This window comes from Sipha flava, unplaced genomic scaffold (genome assembly GCF_003268045.1).
Source record: "Sipha flava isolate LNK unplaced genomic scaffold, YSA_version1 48_pilon_pilon, whole genome shotgun sequence".
NCBI lineage: Eukaryota > Metazoa > Arthropoda > Insecta > Hemiptera > Aphididae > Sipha > Sipha flava.
Genome location: NW_020273306.1, coordinates 1103924 through 1123747, shown reverse-complemented (window position 1 = coordinate 1123747; position 19824 = coordinate 1103924). Strand labels below are relative to the sequence as shown.

Sequence of the window (19824 nt, the reverse complement as noted above, 5' to 3'; positions counted from 1 at the left end):
TAAATTATGTCTGCGTATGAGAGTAAAATAAAATAATTATCATATAAATTGAGAATAATTTAATGCTTTGGTCTAACATTTTTAAACAGTAAATATATAAACAAACTGTTGGTAAATATTCGCTGTCCATAAAATCAGTTTTTTCAAAACACAAAAGTATGTAATATATTAGTAAAAATGTATAAGTATAAAATAAAGTATACATAGATATTTAAATTAATACAATTAATATTTAATTATAATCAGTATGCATCGATATGTAGTTCCAAATCAGTGTAAACATTTATTTATGCAAAACAAGGTATATTTTTTTGATAATATTTGCGAAAACGGTCTAAAAGTATAAAAAAATGATAGAATAGGATAAATTGTCAAAACTAAAATCATCCGACATGCGCAATCATAAAAATTCGCACTCTGCATTAGTTCAAGACTATGGTAGTATTGAATACCTATAAATAATATGTCGATCGACGAGTGCTACGAGATCGTACGATAAATATTTCGTGACGAAAGCTGCACGTGCTTCTCCCGACCGTCAGCGCCTTTTTTACTAGCACCGCGAATTAACCGAACGTCAATCGTTTCCATCGAATAACATGTTGCATACAACTAATTTTAATGTGTGCCCAGCAGAAGAATAAGAATTAAGAATCACGTAAAAATAAATCTTGATTTAATATTTTTTTGTTATTTCGCTGTTATTATATCAACAACGAGAACAGTCCGCGATTGATAGTCTCTCTAGAGACGCTGCTTTTAGCGCCATTATTGTTATCAAATTTTATTTCAAGAATATTGTTGGCCATCCATTTAGAAAATATTAATGTTAAATATTAATTTATTATTATTATATTATTATATTATTTAACATTTTTATTAATCTATTAAATATTAATTTACACTTCCGATCCAACGGCCGGTCGACGGATGCAGCTGCAATCAGGAACGGTCAAAATCAACGGACGACCTATCGGCGGCTGCGATCGGGAACGGCTCAACGATGGCACTTCGGAGTTTCGAACTTCAGACGACGTCGAACATACGTAGTCCGTTACATGACTGCACGTTCTAAAGCAGAGCAATCGGCTGTGATATTAAATCACAGGCATTGTGTGAAGGGGCGTATTTAGGGGGGTGATATGGGTGTTAGAACATCCCCCATCGACCGTATTTTATGGTATTTTACCAAATTGCAAACTTACAGTATAATTTGAATAAACGTTGTATACAACTTGTAGATTTTACATATAATGCGTTGATATAATAATTTATACAATTACACAGTATTTATTAAATGTAATACAGTGAGTGGGCAGAGCCCCCCACTTAGTATAGTTCTACTAAATTTTAAAACAACCCGTTAAATGAATCCTGGATACGCCACTGATTGTGTGCCTTAGTGGCCGAACGTTCTTCAGATCCGAGTGAAAAGGTCGCAAGAACAAATCTGTAACGATTGACTTGATGTGGGTGTTTTTAAAAATTTTCTCGTGCAAAACGGCGGTGGTCGAACATGCGCGGTCGCATTCCGCTCTGACGTCACGTGCCGGGCGAGCGACGTCCGCTTTCATCTCTGACCCCGGTTGGTAAGCGGTATCATTCGGGTACGACCGCGGTTCAGAACATAATGTTGGTGATGATTGTAACGTAAAAATTGCGCCATAATCGGTAGCAGCGGCCACGGAACGTATCGTACGGCTCGACGTTCGGTCACAGAATAGATTAAATTTATTCTGTGGTTCGGTGACGAAATATATTATCAGCTGTCGCGTTATCAGCAGTCTCGATAGTACGTGATGTTGTCAGGCCGTATGTTTTGTTTTCGCCAAAAAGTACATAAGTAAATAAACTCCCGATTCGGAAAATATGTGAAATTTCAAATCCAATCGGGTAGTATAAGTGTACGAACGCGATCACGGGTTGAACGACGCACGGTGTTACTACGCGGTTGTCGCGTTTTGCGACTCTACCCGGTCGCGGTTCCGGTCCTGCCTGAAGACGATCTTCGAACTCGACTAACGACTACGCGATGAAGTTAATCGTCAGAACGTCTCGGTGCCTTGCAGCCAACAATTGCAGACTACTGACTGCCGAGAACCATACGTACCAAAACAGTAGATTCTTCAAGTATGCTTCAAACCTTTGTCGTCACAATCTGACCACCGTCTGTCCCGATAGCCTCTCATGTTTCAGACATTATCATATTTGACCTACAATATTATCGTTGATCGACCGCTTGTTACGTATTTTTATCCGTTTTTATCAGCTTGTAGTCGAAATTTAGCAATTATTACCACCAGGGTCCAAAGAGTTTGTTTTGAAAACTCTCAACACATGACTCTTGAGAAATATCAATCTTTGCCAAATTGTATTATTACTTGTTTATTTCAAATAATTGTTGAGCTGCTTTTTTTTTTTTTTTCATATGTGGTACTTTGTTATTGTTAGGGCTCGGATTTTGTAGCAAATACTTATTTTGATAGAAAAATAATTTATATTAAAATACGTTTTGAATCGTTGTCATTCAAATGAAGTAAACTTTATTTGGCTTTTCTTTGTTTTTTCCACAAAACTTGCTTTATTTCCCATTTGGTTCTTTTTCTTAATCTTTACATAATATCACGAATTTCAAATATATTTCTATGTATATTATACTTTGACTTTATTAATATTGCCATAAATATTAAATATTAAATTAATTTCTATTATGCGTTTTATTTCCTTAGTTTTGGCCATTGTCCAATAATTTGCACATTTACTTATTCTATTTAACTATTTTTATGTCAACACAAAATATATAAATATTTTATTTTTACTTTTGTTATAGGCATATTTAGTATAACTTGATTATAATTTTGGTTTAGATTATTATCATTCATGCATCGTTTACTAATATACTATTTCTAAATAATAATATTGTATTATTACAGTTAAATTAAAGCCTAGTTTGTTGAAGATTGTCTGATTATTAGATTATTTGGTTGTACAATTATTCAATTATCTGATTATAAAATAATTATTCAATTAATCGTTATAATCGAAAACTATTCAAATATTCGATTTTTACTGGGGAAAAATAATTGTACAGTCCTCGTTTAACAAAACAAATGTTTTTTGTAGTCATGGTATTTATTTGGATATAAAATAATTCATAATATATTAAGTTTTACTTTAAATGCACCATAATTTAATACGAAAAATGTCCACGGTATCTATGATCATGAGTTAACAATTAAACTAAATGGTTTATAATTTAAGTTATATATGGTTAAATATAATTTAATTAATTATATTTGGAGGTGCAGATTTGATAATTTTACTAACTAGATATAGCTGTTGAACTTAGGTTAAAGATCTTAAAGAGGTGGGTAGATTTCAGGTTTAAGTCATGTTCTTTCTGAAGGTTGAAACATTTAATTAAGATGTGTTTTACCATAAATTGTACGTTATAATTATTACATTTGTTTGTTTCTTGTCTTTTAGAGAAATCATTGGGAATGTTCTTTAGGGAATTGATTTTAATTACAATTATCAATTTTATGAGTAAAATACCAAAGTTCTAATAAACTTGTGACCTGCAAATATTACATGTCTAACTAAAATATTTAAATTGTATTATGATTTATTTTATAGGAATTCAGTTATTTTGCAGTTTCCAAGTAAAGAACCATTAAAAACAGATGCAAAACCTTCAGTGGTTCCTCCTTATATAAGTGTTGATAATGCTAATCAATCATCCCAAATATCCCAAAAGAAAAATTCTCAGTTGAACAACTCTGTTCTTAAGCAAGAAAGTAAACTTGACAAAGAAGATATAAATGAGCATAAGTTATTAAATGATAATACATTTGCCATGCGACTTGTAAATAAAATTGAAAATTGGTCACCATCAACTGCAAAATATGCAAGACTGAGTATTTTTGGGTGTAAAGTAAATATTTATAATTAAAATCTAAAATAAAACTTTAATTAAAAAATAATTATTAATTTCAGTATCTATACAAAGATGTTCTAGTGTTGTTGTCTGCTTATAAAAAGTATTACTCTTCTGGTTTATCATCATTGACTTATGCTGAATTGGAGTTAAAATATAGACTACCATTACAACTAGTTCGTTTGACACCAATCCTTATTTTTTGGCCTATACCATTTACTAATTTGTTTTTGTTTCCATTAGCGTAAGTCAAAGTATGTATTTATAATATTATTATTTTAGGGCTCAGATCTTTATACACTTAGTTTATTTATAACAAAATTACTATAGTATACAGTGTGTTCAACGATAAAGGTAACACGAAATATTTCGAATGCATGACCTTGTATGCAATTCGGGTTTTTTGTAATGCATAAAGGACATAAAATTACATTTATTTTTGATAAATCTTAATTTTTTAAAAAAAAATTCTGTGCATGAGCAACAAAATAATTTGTTTTTAAACGACACCCCCCCCCCCCCCCATTTTTGAGTTCAAATTTGAATTATGTGATTTTTTTCAAACATTGACTTTTAAAGTTTTATTCTATCTTCAAAATTGACTGATTGAGAATGCATTAAATTTTCATTTTATAACATTTGTATTTATCGTATTTTTCAATAGTCTACTTTAGAGTTTTACAAATGTATAAGTGATTTCGTATGCATTTTCTTAAAAATTAACTATACTGTCATAAGTACAAGTCATTTACATTATTTCTACAGAAATTTTTTACTCAAATTTCTTGTAAATGGTATAATTTTGGTTAATTAAAACTAAAACATTAACAAACAAATTAGTAATGTAAATTACTTGTACCTATAATAGTACACTTAATTTTTAAGAAAAATGCATACGAAATCACTTATACATTTGTAAAACTCTAAGTAGACTATTGAAAAATACGATAAATACAAATATTATAAATCGAAAATTTAACTCATTCTCAGTCAGTCAATTTTGAAGATAGAGCAAATTTTTAAAGGTCAAAGTTGCTTGAAAAAATTCGAATAATTCAAATTTGAACTTAAAAATGGGGGTTGCCATTAAAAAAAAAAAATTATTTTGTTGCTCATGCACAGAATTTTTTTTTAAAAAATTAAGATTTATCAAAAATAAATGTAATTTTACGTCCTTTATGTATTACAAAAAACCCGAATCACATACAAAGTCTTGTGGAAATATTTTGAGTTACCTTTATCATTGAACACACTGTATATGCATTTATACATTCAAAATAAGTACAAATATCATAAAATATGCATTTTAGCTAAAAAGAAAACACTTAGTTGTGCAAAATAAAATTTATTTTACTTATACCATTAAAAATTAAAAATTTATAAGTATTTAATTTTTAACAATTGTTATTTTTATATTTGTAATTTATAAATTAATTAACAATATGAGTGTTACTCTGTGTTTTTTTTAATTTGAACAAACTTGAATTTATAAATATTTGGGATAAACAACTATACGGGTCAACAATTTATCATTTATCACATTATTTTGTTTTCAAAAAAAGTTTGAAAATGTACTGAAATAAACATTTAGTTCCTTAAAAATACCAAAAATATGCAAAGTTAAAATCGTATTATTTATATCAGTAGAACATAAATTAAATTTGTACCCAGGTTCGCATTAAATTGGATCAATAGAAAATATATGTAATTTCATAAATATCCGAGTCCTACTTATTATATATATTATGTGTATAGTAATATATAGTTGAAAAAGTATATTTTATCTTAATTTAACTGCTATTTTCAGTTAAATGGATTTTAATTATTGTCATATTCTTTATAACTTAATTTTGTAAAACATAATAATATTTTATTTTATTTCAGATTTATGTTTCCGAGGTATTTGTTGTCTGAACATTTTTGGACAGATGAGCAACTTAAAGAGTATTGGATAAAAGACCAACAAAAAAAATTTGAACATAATATTCGAGTTTTTGAGTAAGTTTATTGAATTACATTTGTTGACATGATAAGTAAATTGAATTCCAAACACTAATAATTATTGATGGAATTGCATTTATAAATTTACATTATTATAAGTATATATTATTTTTGTTTTTGCTATACTTAACATTATTTTAAGCAATTTTAAAATGGATTTGATTGTTAATTTATGATTTAATTTAAGGCATTTGAGTCTAATGGCTGAAGAATGTTCAGATGAAATGCTTTTGAAATGGTTCCGTGTGATTGAATGTTTGGGAGCTGGAGGTGTTTCACCTGTAGATGATATTATACAAGCTATACCAGTTTTTACAATGTTTCCTTATCATTTTAGTACTTTACCTAGACAACATATTGTAAGTTTTTTCATTTTAAGTTTTTAATTAATATTTTAAATAAACTAATTATTATTTTTATATTTATTTTAGACTGTACTATTAAAAATGTATAATCTCCATCGTGGCTGGAGAAGAAGAGTTAGGTTAAAGAAATTAGCTCAATATATTCAATTAATGGATAAGGCAATAATTTCTGAAGGAGGACCGGATAAATTAAATGATAGGCAATTAAAATGGGTTTGTTGTTTGTTATACTTTCATTATAGTATTTAAATAATTTAATGTATATATTAATAAATATTAAAATTAATGTTAGCATTTCATTTTTTTTTTTTTTTTTGCAAATAACAAATACTAAAATAGTTAAATATATAAAAAAAGTTAAATTACATTTTTTAATTATTCCTTAAATATTAATTTTGCTATGTCTATTTTGAGAATCAAAAAATTTTCTGTCTTAATAATTCACAGTCCTAATTTTGATTTGATGAAATACTATATTACACTTGGTATTATTTATGGAAAGAAAAAATAAATAAAAATTAATACCTTGCTTTTTCTAGAGTCCATTAACAAAAATAGTATTTTGAATATAAATAATATAACTTAAAGGTTAAAATGAACTTGTGCACCTATTGTTTTAGCTATTTTCTTATTTAGCAAAGTTTTTGAAGACCACATTCTAAATATTTACTATTTATTTTATTAGTATTTATGTACGAGTATTAATTTACATTTAAATACTTATTATGTCAATCATGTTGTACATGCAAATACATAAAATAATTAAAAAATCTGATAGAATATTTAAATATGAAAAATGTTTCTATTGTAATTTTTAAATAAGAAACAGTAGGTTTATAATAGTTATAGATCTGTTAAGCATTTTTTGTATTTACATTGATTATATGTATTATTTTAATTTCAGGCCTGTTTATTTAGAGGTTTGAATCCTTTTTCATCTTCAAGAGAAACACTTGTTTTATACTTAGAAAATTGGATAAAGATCTCTTCAAAAATTGAAAAAGATTCACTCAGTTGCATACTTCATTGTCAAGTTCTGTTATCATTAAACAGACCAGAAAATGATATCCTAAAAAAGACAGAATAATCAATGGTGCTTTTTAATGATAAAATAAATAACTATTAATGTGTAGACAGAATTATGCCATTGTAATTTCATAATAATAAAATCTAGTCTGTTCTTTGTTTCGTAGTATGTTAATCAATATTTTGCGAGAAAGAATTTAAGTCCAGTGGTGTTGATAATATTCTGTCTTGGTGATATTTTATTTTGTTACGTTGTAATTTTGTTAAATAAATAGTGTTTTTTTAATTTTAATTTTATTGTTTGATTTACCAACAAATTTATCTAGTAATATTGTTATCACTCACTACCATAATATGTATTTGATTTTTAAAATATCAAGTTGACTTTTGATCATTTAATACAATTACTAGACCAAATATTGTGACATGGATTTTTCTCCATAATATTTATTTGATTAATTATTATTTAAATGCTACATTTAAAAATAATTATTTTATTTGTTAAAAATTAGCATTGGACCAAATTCAATATTTTTACAAAACTAATCAAAGTTATGAGGTATCAAACAGAAACATGTTATGTTTCTGCTTTTTTGGGTTTATATTCACTAGGATTGTCCCATCAAACACCTATCCCTCTAGCCATCTCTGTTGGATGTTCCAACCTTCCAATCTGATCCTTCAACTAAGACACTTACACTTATTTTTTATCAGATCTTCCCATCTCATATGAGGTTTACCCAGTGGCTTTCTCCTTACTGGATCTTTTTGTGATACTATGCGTAGTAAAAGATTTTAGTTACGACAAACATGTCCAGCCCACTTTAGTCTTTTATTTTTATTATCTTAAGTATATTCGGCCTATGGGAAAGTAATTCCAGCTCACTCTATTTGTTCATATTTATTCTCCACTCATTTCTATTTCTCTTCTTCGTTGAATCATAAATCATCTTTACAACACTTATGTCCATGACTACCAACTTTCTTTCATCATCCTTTTGTAGTGGCTATGTTTATTTTTTTAGAACTATGTTATACTTAAGTTAAATCGCTTTATTTAAAAGTAATATGCAATCTATACAACTGAGGATAATCAGTGTATGTGAAGTAAAAACTATAAACAAATTGATATTACGTGATTAAGAAGACGTCATACTCGCTTATGTTGTCTCCGCCTGATATACGTATAACATGGTAAATTTGCGTTCTGTGATTCAAATGTAGTGATGTTAGCTTTAATATTAAAGTAAACTGACCTATAGTCAAACCTTAAGGGAAGAACATTATCTGTGTTTTGTTGGTAGGTTTTTTCCGATATTTTAATTTTTTAGCGTGTTATGAGTATGTAAAATTTAACAATTATAAAAACATTATAATTCGCTAAAAAATTAAAATATCGGAAAAAAACAAAACACAAATAATATTCTTCTCTTAAAGTCTGATAATAGGTCAATTTACTCTAATATTAAAGCTAACTTCACTACATTTGAACTACTGAACCATAGGTGCAGTTAGGGTAAAAAATCTGGGAGAAGGCTACAGCCCTCCTACCAAAACTTAAAATAATCTGTAGATTACCCTTTCTCTTATATACCATGTTAATATATTTTAGATTCTGAGCCAAGTTGGATTTACTGCAATGTGTCTTTTTTTTTATGTGGCACTATTGTGATTTAAGTATGCTGTATGCGGTATACCATGTATAACATGGAATATTTATGGGTGGCTAAATATTGGTCCGGGAGGCTAAGCCCCTCCAAGCACCTCCCCACTAGTTGCGCCTATGTACTGAACGTAAATTTACATGTTGTACGTATGACAGATGGAGACATTATATGCGGGTGTGGAGTCTTCTTAAGGATATACCCTTTTATGACACTTAGTTTAGAATTTAGAATATAGAATTAATCAAGAGAGATCCCTGCTTCATACCCATTTAATCTTGTGGCGAGGATTCTAGGAAGTGAAGGGATATGTAAGCCTTTTATTGGTGGATTATCTTGATTTTCTAATCTAGAATAGAAGCGTAGAAAACTACCATTTCTGCTTAGATTATTTTGATTCTAAGGTTTTTGGCGAGAACGAAGTCAATTATTTAAAATTAAGAAAAAAATAACGTGACTTGATTTTAACTTTTAGTATTCCAGCAATAAATACTGAAAATAAATATGACCACATGCGTTATAAATACGTAACACGACAAACCCAATAATTCTACTACACACATACATCTATGTACGTTTTACGTCCGTGACATTAGTGCACGCAGTGGCGGCGCTAGTCGTGGGCGGAGTGGGCCATTGCCCACGGCCTCGCATTCTAAAGGGCTTTATGATTAACCATAGAGAAATATGAGAGAAGTATCTATACAAAAATCATTGTATCTATGAAATTATTTTATTATAAAAAAAAATCATAATCATAATAATTACATATATAGGTACCTACTCGTCAATGATTCATCATAATATGATCTAATATTATTAGAATACATTTTTTTACCAATTTAGTTATTTTTTGTTACTATTGTATATTGAAAATACACTATATGAGCGTCAGTTAAAATTGGAAACATGATTTATTATTTCTAAAAATCGTAGGAAAATTTGACAGAAATAGTATTGTCAGTATTAAACTATTAATTGAATAAGTCTAAGAATGTCTAATAATGGTCGTGTCTTGGAATTCCAGTCAACACGTGTATTGTGTATACTTTTGTTGCCGAATGTTATCTTTCGTCATTAGTCATTACTATTATGCCGGGTTTACACGATGCGTAGTACTTGTCATTAATACTAATAAAACTGAAATTAACTTTGTCTCTTATAACCACGGGTAATAGTTACCACAGCATATCACACTTCTTTAGAGTCCGACTAGCTGTCTGTCTTCCTGTGTATCTTAATCACCTTCCTCTTCAATCTGATCAAACCGTTTGCTACTTAGGCTTTTATCTAGATCACCGGCTAACCTGGGCTACGCATATTCACACCAAACGGCTTGCTCTAAATTAATAATCGGTCCCGTCAATTGCGTTTTCTTTTGACATCTAAACACATAAACCTCAAGAATAAACTTATTTTATACAAATTACTTCTCAAACCAATATGGACTTATGTCATCCAATTATGGGGGGCTACCAAAACCTCAAATATTACTAAAATCTAATCCTTTCAATCCAAATGCTTACGACAAATAACTAAAGCTCCATTCTATGTCTCTAACGATACACTCCACAAAGATCTATCCATCCAAACAGTAAGAAATGTAGCCAAGACTTTCTACAAACATATGCACTCCAATTTCCATAATCATCGCAAAGCCTAAATTTCGGATCTATCTGTCCCCACCATTCCTGGTGACCCCAAACGGCACCTAAAACGAATATGGTGTCGTGATCTACTTTTAGACTAACCCCACCATCACATGTCAAGAAGGTCCATCAATGGATAGCCTCTTCATCCAAGTCTCCCCGGCCTGAACTGATGTAAATAATTGTGATGTAACTTGACTTAATTTTTGTTACATTATGCATTATTTTGTCTTTTCTGTATTAATTCTCTCTTCACTTGTGCTTATTGTAAACCATACTTTACAGATTGTACAGTTCTCTAGATTAAAAAAAAAAAAAAACCATTTATATGATATTTGAAATCCACAATGGCCTATCCCACAAAAAAATGTATTTACTAGATATAAGCACAATTGTATTTGGCTTTGTGTATATGATATATAATTTTAGAACCAAAGTGGCCCAACCCTATGCTAGTGGATTAGGCCATTTTTTCTTCAACAATCTCTTTGTTAATAATCATTCTGTACTGAAAATTAATTACAATAATATTTTAAAGGGTTACAAACAAACTAATACAATTATTTACATAGTATTTTCATGTTGTGTGAATAAAATATTTGTAATAAGTTGACCTAACCCACACTAAAACTTTTAATTTTAATTTAATAATAATATTTAATAATATTTATTCAATATTATTGACTAGTGTTTTATAGATATTTAAAAGATAAGGAATTATTCATACTAAAATGTTATTAATATTTTCCTTAGAGTGGATTTAATAAGAAAAATAAATTAAAAATAGTCAAAACTTGAAATGCCCGTCCTGCATAATTACACTTTTGTGGGTTAGGTTGTTCTGAATCTATGTGCCTAAATTGTAATGTATGAAACAGTTTTGGGCTTTGGACTGGATGTATACACTTTTTTCGCTTTTTAGTTACCTAGACAATATTTTACTTTGCTTAATACGTTGATTTCAATAGTTGCCATTTGATGAATATGTAAACGAACGTAGTATACATAAATGAAAATAAATATTAGAATACACGACGATTGTATACTTTTCTTCAAAAAAATATTGAAATAGTAATTGCTCTAATCTAAAATATTACAATACCTCCCAAGCTAAACTGGATAATTTAGCCATTAACATGTTGTAATTATACACATCATTTAAATTGCATCATTTTCTAATATCGCCATTATTATACTTTATTAGATGCCATAATTAAGATTAATTTTTATTGCATTATTTCCAAGTAATTTTACAGATAAATTAAATACATTTACATATACACCCACATACCTATTATAAAATATATTTAGATAATTCAACTTTAGGCTATTATATTATTATATAATGTATTCATCTTCAATATTTTTTATTAGTTATTATTCTAGCAGAGAGTTAAAATTATAACAACTATTAAAAAAAAATTAAACACTACATAATGTTATCTACTTTAGTACTGAAAAAAAGAGCAATTACTAGGAATTTACACTGAGTGATTTTATCTTGTATAACATGGTATAACAGCTAAAAAATCGTAAATAAATGATTGCATATTTTATTTATAGATTTACGATTACGATCGCGCATCACATATATACTTGTATGATATATATCATGTATCTAACACCCGTACTTTGTATATATCGTTTTCAATTTATGGATCGTTAAACCAGGAGCACACTTTTGAGTATCACTTCTTCTTAAGCCATAAATGCAAGTAAACCAAAAAATGTCTTCGTAAAGCTTACCTTTTGATTATCATTATTGAGACGACATATATAAAGTGACCTAGAGTTTTTTCGATTGAAATATTTCCTATAATCATAATTTTTTTTTAATTTTTGTTTTTTGAGTAATTTTTACGGTAAGAAGCCATATAAAAAGCGTATTATAATTTGTGTTTTCAATAATTAAAACTGGTTAAAAAAAAACTTTTGACAATGTTATTTTCATTTAAAATTACCAAATAGCTGTTTATGAAACACGTTATTATGGATATTTTGAAAATTCAATAATTGATGATTGCGTAGTTACATCTTATGTAAATTTTAAAAGGAATATGCAGCATATATGGTTAAGACATTGGAATAAATTAGTATTAATTAGATAACGTTTTCAACAATTTAAGCTGTAGTAGATATACTGAACACAGTTGCTCATAGGATGATGATTGGAAGTGTTTTGTACCATTTTTGTTTCAAATAAACACTACCAGAGTCCTTGGGTAACTTATTATGAAAGTATAAATTATACGTATGAACTAAGTAAAGGGATGTGATTTGATTGAAAAGATTTGGAAACATAATTTTTTTATATCTAGTTACCTGTAGGTATATATATAGATTTATAATATATATAATTGCAAATATTTTTTTTTTTTTTTTAATTTGTTATTATGTTAATTAACTATTTTATTAAGGAAACAACATTAACATTTTATTCTTATTTTATTTATTTTAATTGAACTACATTATAACTAGTATATTTTGAATTTGTCAGTGTCGTATTTACCATTAGGCAGGACAGACAAATGCTTATGACCCTCTGTAATTAAGGGGCTTCGGATTTTATGATCTTTTTTTTTTTAGAATACCACCTTTATTGTATAAAATACGTTTAAACAAAATATAATATTAAAAAAAAAAAATAAAAAAAAATAGCGTAAATGCTACATTTTTAATTTTATCTAAAGGCCTTAACATGCCTAAATCAGGCCCTGGATTTTGTTACACAGTGATTAGTAATTTTGCATCTCTTCCCATCATAGGAATACTAAATACATCACTCCAGCAATTATTAAACCATTATATTCGCTTGCTTATATGAATCAATTATACGGTGAGAATCAATAACAAGCTGTAGTTTTGCGAGTATAACAAAACAATGATATTATAATGTAGTATAAAATATTTTTCTTACAGATTTGATTTGCTATTAGCTTTTTTCTAAATTTAGTTTTAAGGAAAACGCTTTACAATTAAATACCATTTACACCGAAGACAGTTTTAAAAGGACATTTTTATTTTACATTTCTCATTTTAAAAAACACTTTTTGAAATTATAATGAAGAGTGATTAATTTTTAGTGCACTTTTTTACGCAATTTAAAAGTTCTAAAAAAATTACATGTAAAAAATAAACTATACATAATAATATTCAAATTAGTTATTATTTAAAGGAAATTTACTGAATATTATAACGACTCACAATAAAACAATGTCCACTATAAAGTGTTCATCAAAGTTAAGTAAAAAATATTTTATTTATATATATAATTATTATTTAATTATTTATTGTAATTGATTATTTTTGGTATTTTATTTATTGGATAAAAAAACTAAAAATTATTTGCATCCTTTAAAAGTATGTGTTGCCATCTTTGTTGTCCATCACGTGAATAAATTATTTAAAACATAGCATTGAAAGATTATTTAAAATTATAACTAGGTTATTTGAGCTACTTTAGTCATATATTTTTCGAAAACTTTTTAATAAACTATTAAGATATTTACATTTTTTTTTTGTACCAAAATATATTAAGATTTGGTTAATTTTTTCACACGTTTATTTGGTTAAAATAAATGCTTTAAGTGTATTTTATTGTCTTTTGTCTATGGAAATATGTTTTTGGACATTTACATCTAGAACTTGTAGAGGAAGCTATATTACACATATACCAGAGCCGTTTAATTTGTTGGTTAAAAAGCAAAAAAAAAAAAAAAAATGCAATATTTTCTTATTGCTCCTGAAAGGTTATTCAATAAAGTTATAGATTTTTATTTCACACCGCGATCGTCATATTGATAAAATCAGATTATTATTAATATTTAAAAATATTTAATGGCTCAAAATAAATGTATGCTTTGAGTTTTAATAATATAGGTAACTATTATTGATATTAGAAATTATCATCACAATTTTGATTTTACTGGAAACGTAGGGATTATGTGAGGCTATATAATCATAGGATACTTAAGATAAGTGGGACAAAAGACGAAATATGCAAAAACACTACGGTAAGCAACCAAATAGTGGCCTAAATTATGTGGATAATCATTACGTATAATATTAATATGTGTTTCCGGCGGGGTAAATGCTTAGTTGCCTATTGTACCATTTTTGCTGACTTTACCTCTCTGCCCATACTGCATCTAAATATGTAGGTAGGTATTTACTTTTTAAACGTTTCAACAAAAAAAAAACGTTTTTTAAACTTTATACACCATGACTGGAAGAAATTTATCCCGATTACGATGATTTATTATTGTTTTTAAAATTTTGAAATAAAAATACAATCATAATAGTCAATCTGTAAACCCTTAATTATCCATCAGTTCGAGAAATAAAAATAACACATCGATACATAATATTTGATTTTACTCTTTGTTTTGTTTAGAATTTTTTGGAAACCATGCAGGTTCCTGGACCATATTTCAAAAATTTAAAATAGAAACCGGGAAAACCTTCAAATCATACCGGTGCAATGTCGTGTTGTACATTAATCGAATACGAATGGCGTGCAATGTGCATCGCGGTCAAAAACAAATAATTATGGTTCATCGGTGTACGCGGCTGTTGTATTTAGAAATAATATAGTAAAATTGCACAGTTGTATTCCTAGATGAACAAATCGTTATTATTATTATATGTATATGTGCACAAAAAATCGTTGTCACGTTTTGTTATAAGATTGCGTAGTACGGTTACAGTTTTGATTCATATAGTAATACTATTATAGTTATTGCACCGAACGTACGTTTAAATCGACAATCGTAATGGTAAATTGCTTTTGTATCGTAATAATGATGTAAAAAAAAATATACCATTTTTATGTGCATCAGTGACCATATTATATATACGACAAGAGGGTTTCGCGGTAGGTCGAGTTTAGGTTACGAAAATGGTATTATAATAATATAATGGACACGTAGTAAGAATGGGATAAACTTATCGGGATTACGCGAAAAATGACGACGCGTGGTGTAAAACAAATGCAATGATTATATCGATGTTATAGTCCTTCAGCCAAGGATATACACGACGTTTAAATGCCTCGTGGCTCGTCATTGTTGTGTCGCGTATCGGTTGTCCTTCACAGGTATATCAGCCATTTTCTTTGTTTCATGGTATTTTTTCCTTTTAAATCGATCTCGTTTATATATCTATATATAAAGTGTGTGTGTATCCTTTTTTTTTCGTAAACCATTCCCTAGATATAGCCTTTAAGTAGATTCTCTTGGAAAACAAAATGATGACGGTCAGGAGGAGCGGGAATAAATGAAAATGTTTAAAATCCTAACGCTTTACTATCATCGATTTTATAAGATTTTATTTTCACGAGTTTTCATCTAAGACATCATCGAAAAATTGACCTCTTTTGATACTATTGCACTATTGTTACTTTTTGATTTAAGATCTTTGTTTTTATGGTTTCATTATTTTATGCGCTAAAACTATTAAAACATGCATTTCTTTCTTGTATTAATATAACTTATACTAAATTAAGATTTATTTTTTAAACTGATCCGAATAAAAAAGAAATATTTTTTGGTAGTCTGAAGTATAATAATATATACGTTACTATTCTATAATACATGATTAGTAAACGTATTCGTTTTTTTTATAATCAAAGACGTTTTTTAGTAGGTATAAATCCACTTAAATTTAGTTCAATAATGTATTTTATAATAAACGTGATTCAAAAGACCATTATATCAACGTACAATTGAATTACGATTAAAAATGTATTTAAAAGTCTTAAAAGGCAAACTATTTGGTGGCAGGAGGGAATGTGAAATACAATTCTGAGTTCAAATCTACTCCATCACAAAAGTAATTCGTATCCCACTCTGTTATTTTTTTTTAGTGTAGATTTTGTAAAAAAAAACCGTGGAAATGCTTGAAAATCCGAGTTTTATTAATAAATTAATTATGGAACAATCTAAACGTTGAAACTGCCCAGTATTTAAGTATAATATGTCTACAAGTCTTAGTTCGTAGTGACAACATCTGTTGGGAAAGTTAGAGGATAAAAAAAATAGGAATCAGAAATTATTTATCTACTTATACATTATACGAGCATCAATTCATTAATATATTATATGTAGGATTAACTATACTTTTAGTAGTTAAGTGTGCATATAGGCGTCAAGTGGATCTTCGTGTAGGTAAATAACCCACTGTACTAGCAAAAGATCGACTACACATAATATTATGAAACGCCCTACCGGTGGTTGATGATAACTGTTATTAATACTTATGCACTTGTGGTACGGATAATGTGAAAAACAAGTGCTTGAAAGTACATAAGCTGAAATCGTGTCCACCAATAGTGTAATTTAATTGGTTTTTATTTATTTATTTTGTAGGACTTATAATAAACACATAATACACTAATACACTATCAAGTACTTGGTAATTGGTATAATAATAATACAGGGTCTTCGTGGAAAATAAGAAAATTCAAAATAACTATCAAAATGATAAAAATGTGTTTATATAATTTTATTATTGAAAACGGAATGTAAATTGTATGCTATTGAGAATCCAAATTTTCGAAATATTATGTTTTCAAAGATCAAATTAATTTCTGTTTTATGATTCTTGAAATTAAACACTGTGTATGTATATGTTTTGTGTACGATGGTTCTTTCCATCACTTCAAAAATCCAAATTTTGTAGGAGCTAAAGCCATTTGGACTACCAATTATGGATACGCTTTGGTGAAATGTTTGTGCATCTTACCAATTCCTTTCCCCCCCTCAAAAACGAAAAAGAATTTATTATGTATCATAAGGTATTATAAATTATATATATATATATATTGTATAATCCCCTTAGCTATTGTCAGTTTTTTTGACAACTTATTATGATGTCGTACAGAACTATGTCCATTTTAGGAATGTAGAAATGTTTAAGTACAAAATATGAGTATTCATTTTAAAATTTTCTCTCGTCAACCTTTGGACTCTTAATGACGCAGGTTTAACGTAAATTCTCTTGATGGTAAAAAGAAAAAAATGTTGCAAATGCAATTTTTCTTCTTTTATGAGAATTATTTCATATTCTATCATTTTTCTTGAAGACCCTGTTACAATTGTCGGAAATACGAAGTCGTTCGCTTATAATAAAATTCTAGTGGCTGTTATAAAGATTTCCCGTAATTGCTGATCTTGTAGCGCACATGTAGTAACAATGCGTCATATTGTTGTTTTTTATGAAACGTCGGTGCTTTAATTTTGCTGTGTTTACCATGGTGCTCAGAAAAAACTTGTTTTTTATTTATACACTAAACTCAAATGAGAAAGGCTTTCGAACTTCTGATCTGTAATTGTTTTTTTTTCCGAGTAAGCCATATTGTAGTGCACAATGAAATCGCACATGAATATAATTGTTTCTGTTGAATAATATATTATTTTCAATGAATCACGAGTATATTTACTTGTATTTATCTAAAATTATCAGTTGAATAATTATAATAGTAATAACAAGAATGTAATGATTTAAAATGTTTTGGCTTGTATTTGTTATTGTAGGAAATATTTATATGTCTTTTTAATTCATTACTTATTATAATATAAATATTTAATATTGCCTCTCCGATGGTTGTGTTGACCTGCCTGTTGAAAACCGTGGTTGACGTTTGAGGAATAAGATAAGGTAACCAATTCGAGCTTTAAAATATTAATAACTTTTTCTTTTACTCACCTTTAATAATTTTATTTAAACTTCTTTTTAGACACATTAATATACGTATTTTAAATTTTTACAGAATGTTTTACAACTAATTATATCTTTCTGCATAGACGATCTGCGTAGTCTTTTACACTCGCCTTTGATCGTCTATAGAAAAGGACAACAAGAACGCGTCTGTATTGTGACTAAAAACTATGCTCCTTATACATGATCTTGTATGTGTGTACGTGTGCTTGTGTATGTGTGTACGTGTGTGTAATATCTTATCTTTAATACTTACAACTTATTCTTATACTTAATGGCTATCGATTATTATAATTATTTTATTATGCATTACATTTTAAAAATATATGATTGCTTAGACAAATATCATTATAATAATAATGATAATAATAATACCTAAAAATAATAAACATTTAAAGTTTTGAAAAAAAAAGTACGATGTGGTATAGAAATTGGATGATTCGTCGAGGCTGAGTAGTTGCAATTTATCGTTTCATTCATTGGGTTTCCAGGGTACTGGTGACGAGAGTATAGGTTATAAATCAAATCTAGTACTGATCATCCGCTATAGGACAGATGTGAGTGTTTGTTATATTATTTGTATAGTAATGAATCATCGCATTCAAAAAATGATTCTGTACAAACTAAGTTCTGTAATTATTACACCGAATAACTTGTGATATTTGTAACTGATAAGGTGATAATTTGAATAAAGTAATAAGGATTTCACGATAATAGAAATTTGTTTTACGTTTCAATTTTAAAGAGAAAACAAATGAACTAAAATTTTTGTGAAATCTGTTTCAATTTATTAGAGTATTTTGAATTTCCAATAAAAATACTCGTAGGTATATTAGACAACAGTGATTAATGATGATTTTAAAGATTCTTGTACAGTTAGAATTAGTTGGGATTACATTTTAGACTCCGAGTAAAACGAGGAATGTATTGGTTTTACCATGATATCCGTTTTTTTTTTGTATCCGTATACAGGTAATCGACCAGAAAGATTACTCTGTTCATCACCAAATAAAAAAATAAAAGATAAAAAATTGTTTCTCGTTGTGTTCAGTGATCGTACGTCGAACACGCATTCGGCTGTGTAGGTACGTTTTGTATTGTTATAGTATTTTATAAGAAGTCGACAATACTAAAATTGAAAACTTAAAATAGTTTTAGTCTAAAATGTTATATTTGATATAACTAGATAGATTCATTGTTTGCTCAATCTATCTTTATCTAGATAATTTTAATTTAATTTATATTATCTTTATCTAGATATTTTCTCTTATCTGAGCACAACACTGATTATTAGGCCTCGGATATTGTTGCATTTGCAACTTTTTTTCTGTTGCTTGGATTTATTGTTAAGTAGGTTTTAAATTCATCTCATGTGAGTACGAATTTATATCTAAAAGTTTTTAGTGTAACTTTTTGCAATTTTGGCCAGTTTTTCAATTTGATTGCATTTTTGATCATTTTTTTCT

At 28.1% G+C, this 19824-nt stretch overlaps 1 protein-coding gene across 1 annotated transcript; it reads left to right on the top strand.

The window, feature by feature from the left end:
- The first annotated feature begins 1673 nt into the window (after window positions 1-1673).
- On the top strand, window positions 1674-7621 carry LOC112690046 (LETM1 domain-containing protein 1). The gene is made up of 7 exons (XM_025563940.1): window positions 1674-2130; window positions 3637-3934; window positions 3997-4181; window positions 5822-5935; window positions 6126-6297; window positions 6370-6516; window positions 7208-7621. Exons 1-7 carry the CDS (start codon window positions 2033-2035, stop codon window positions 7388-7390), a joined length of 1197 nt encoding a protein of 398 aa, XP_025419725.1. The 5' UTR covers window positions 1674-2032; the 3' UTR covers window positions 7391-7621.
- The last annotated feature ends 12203 nt before the right edge of the window (window positions 7622-19824 follow it).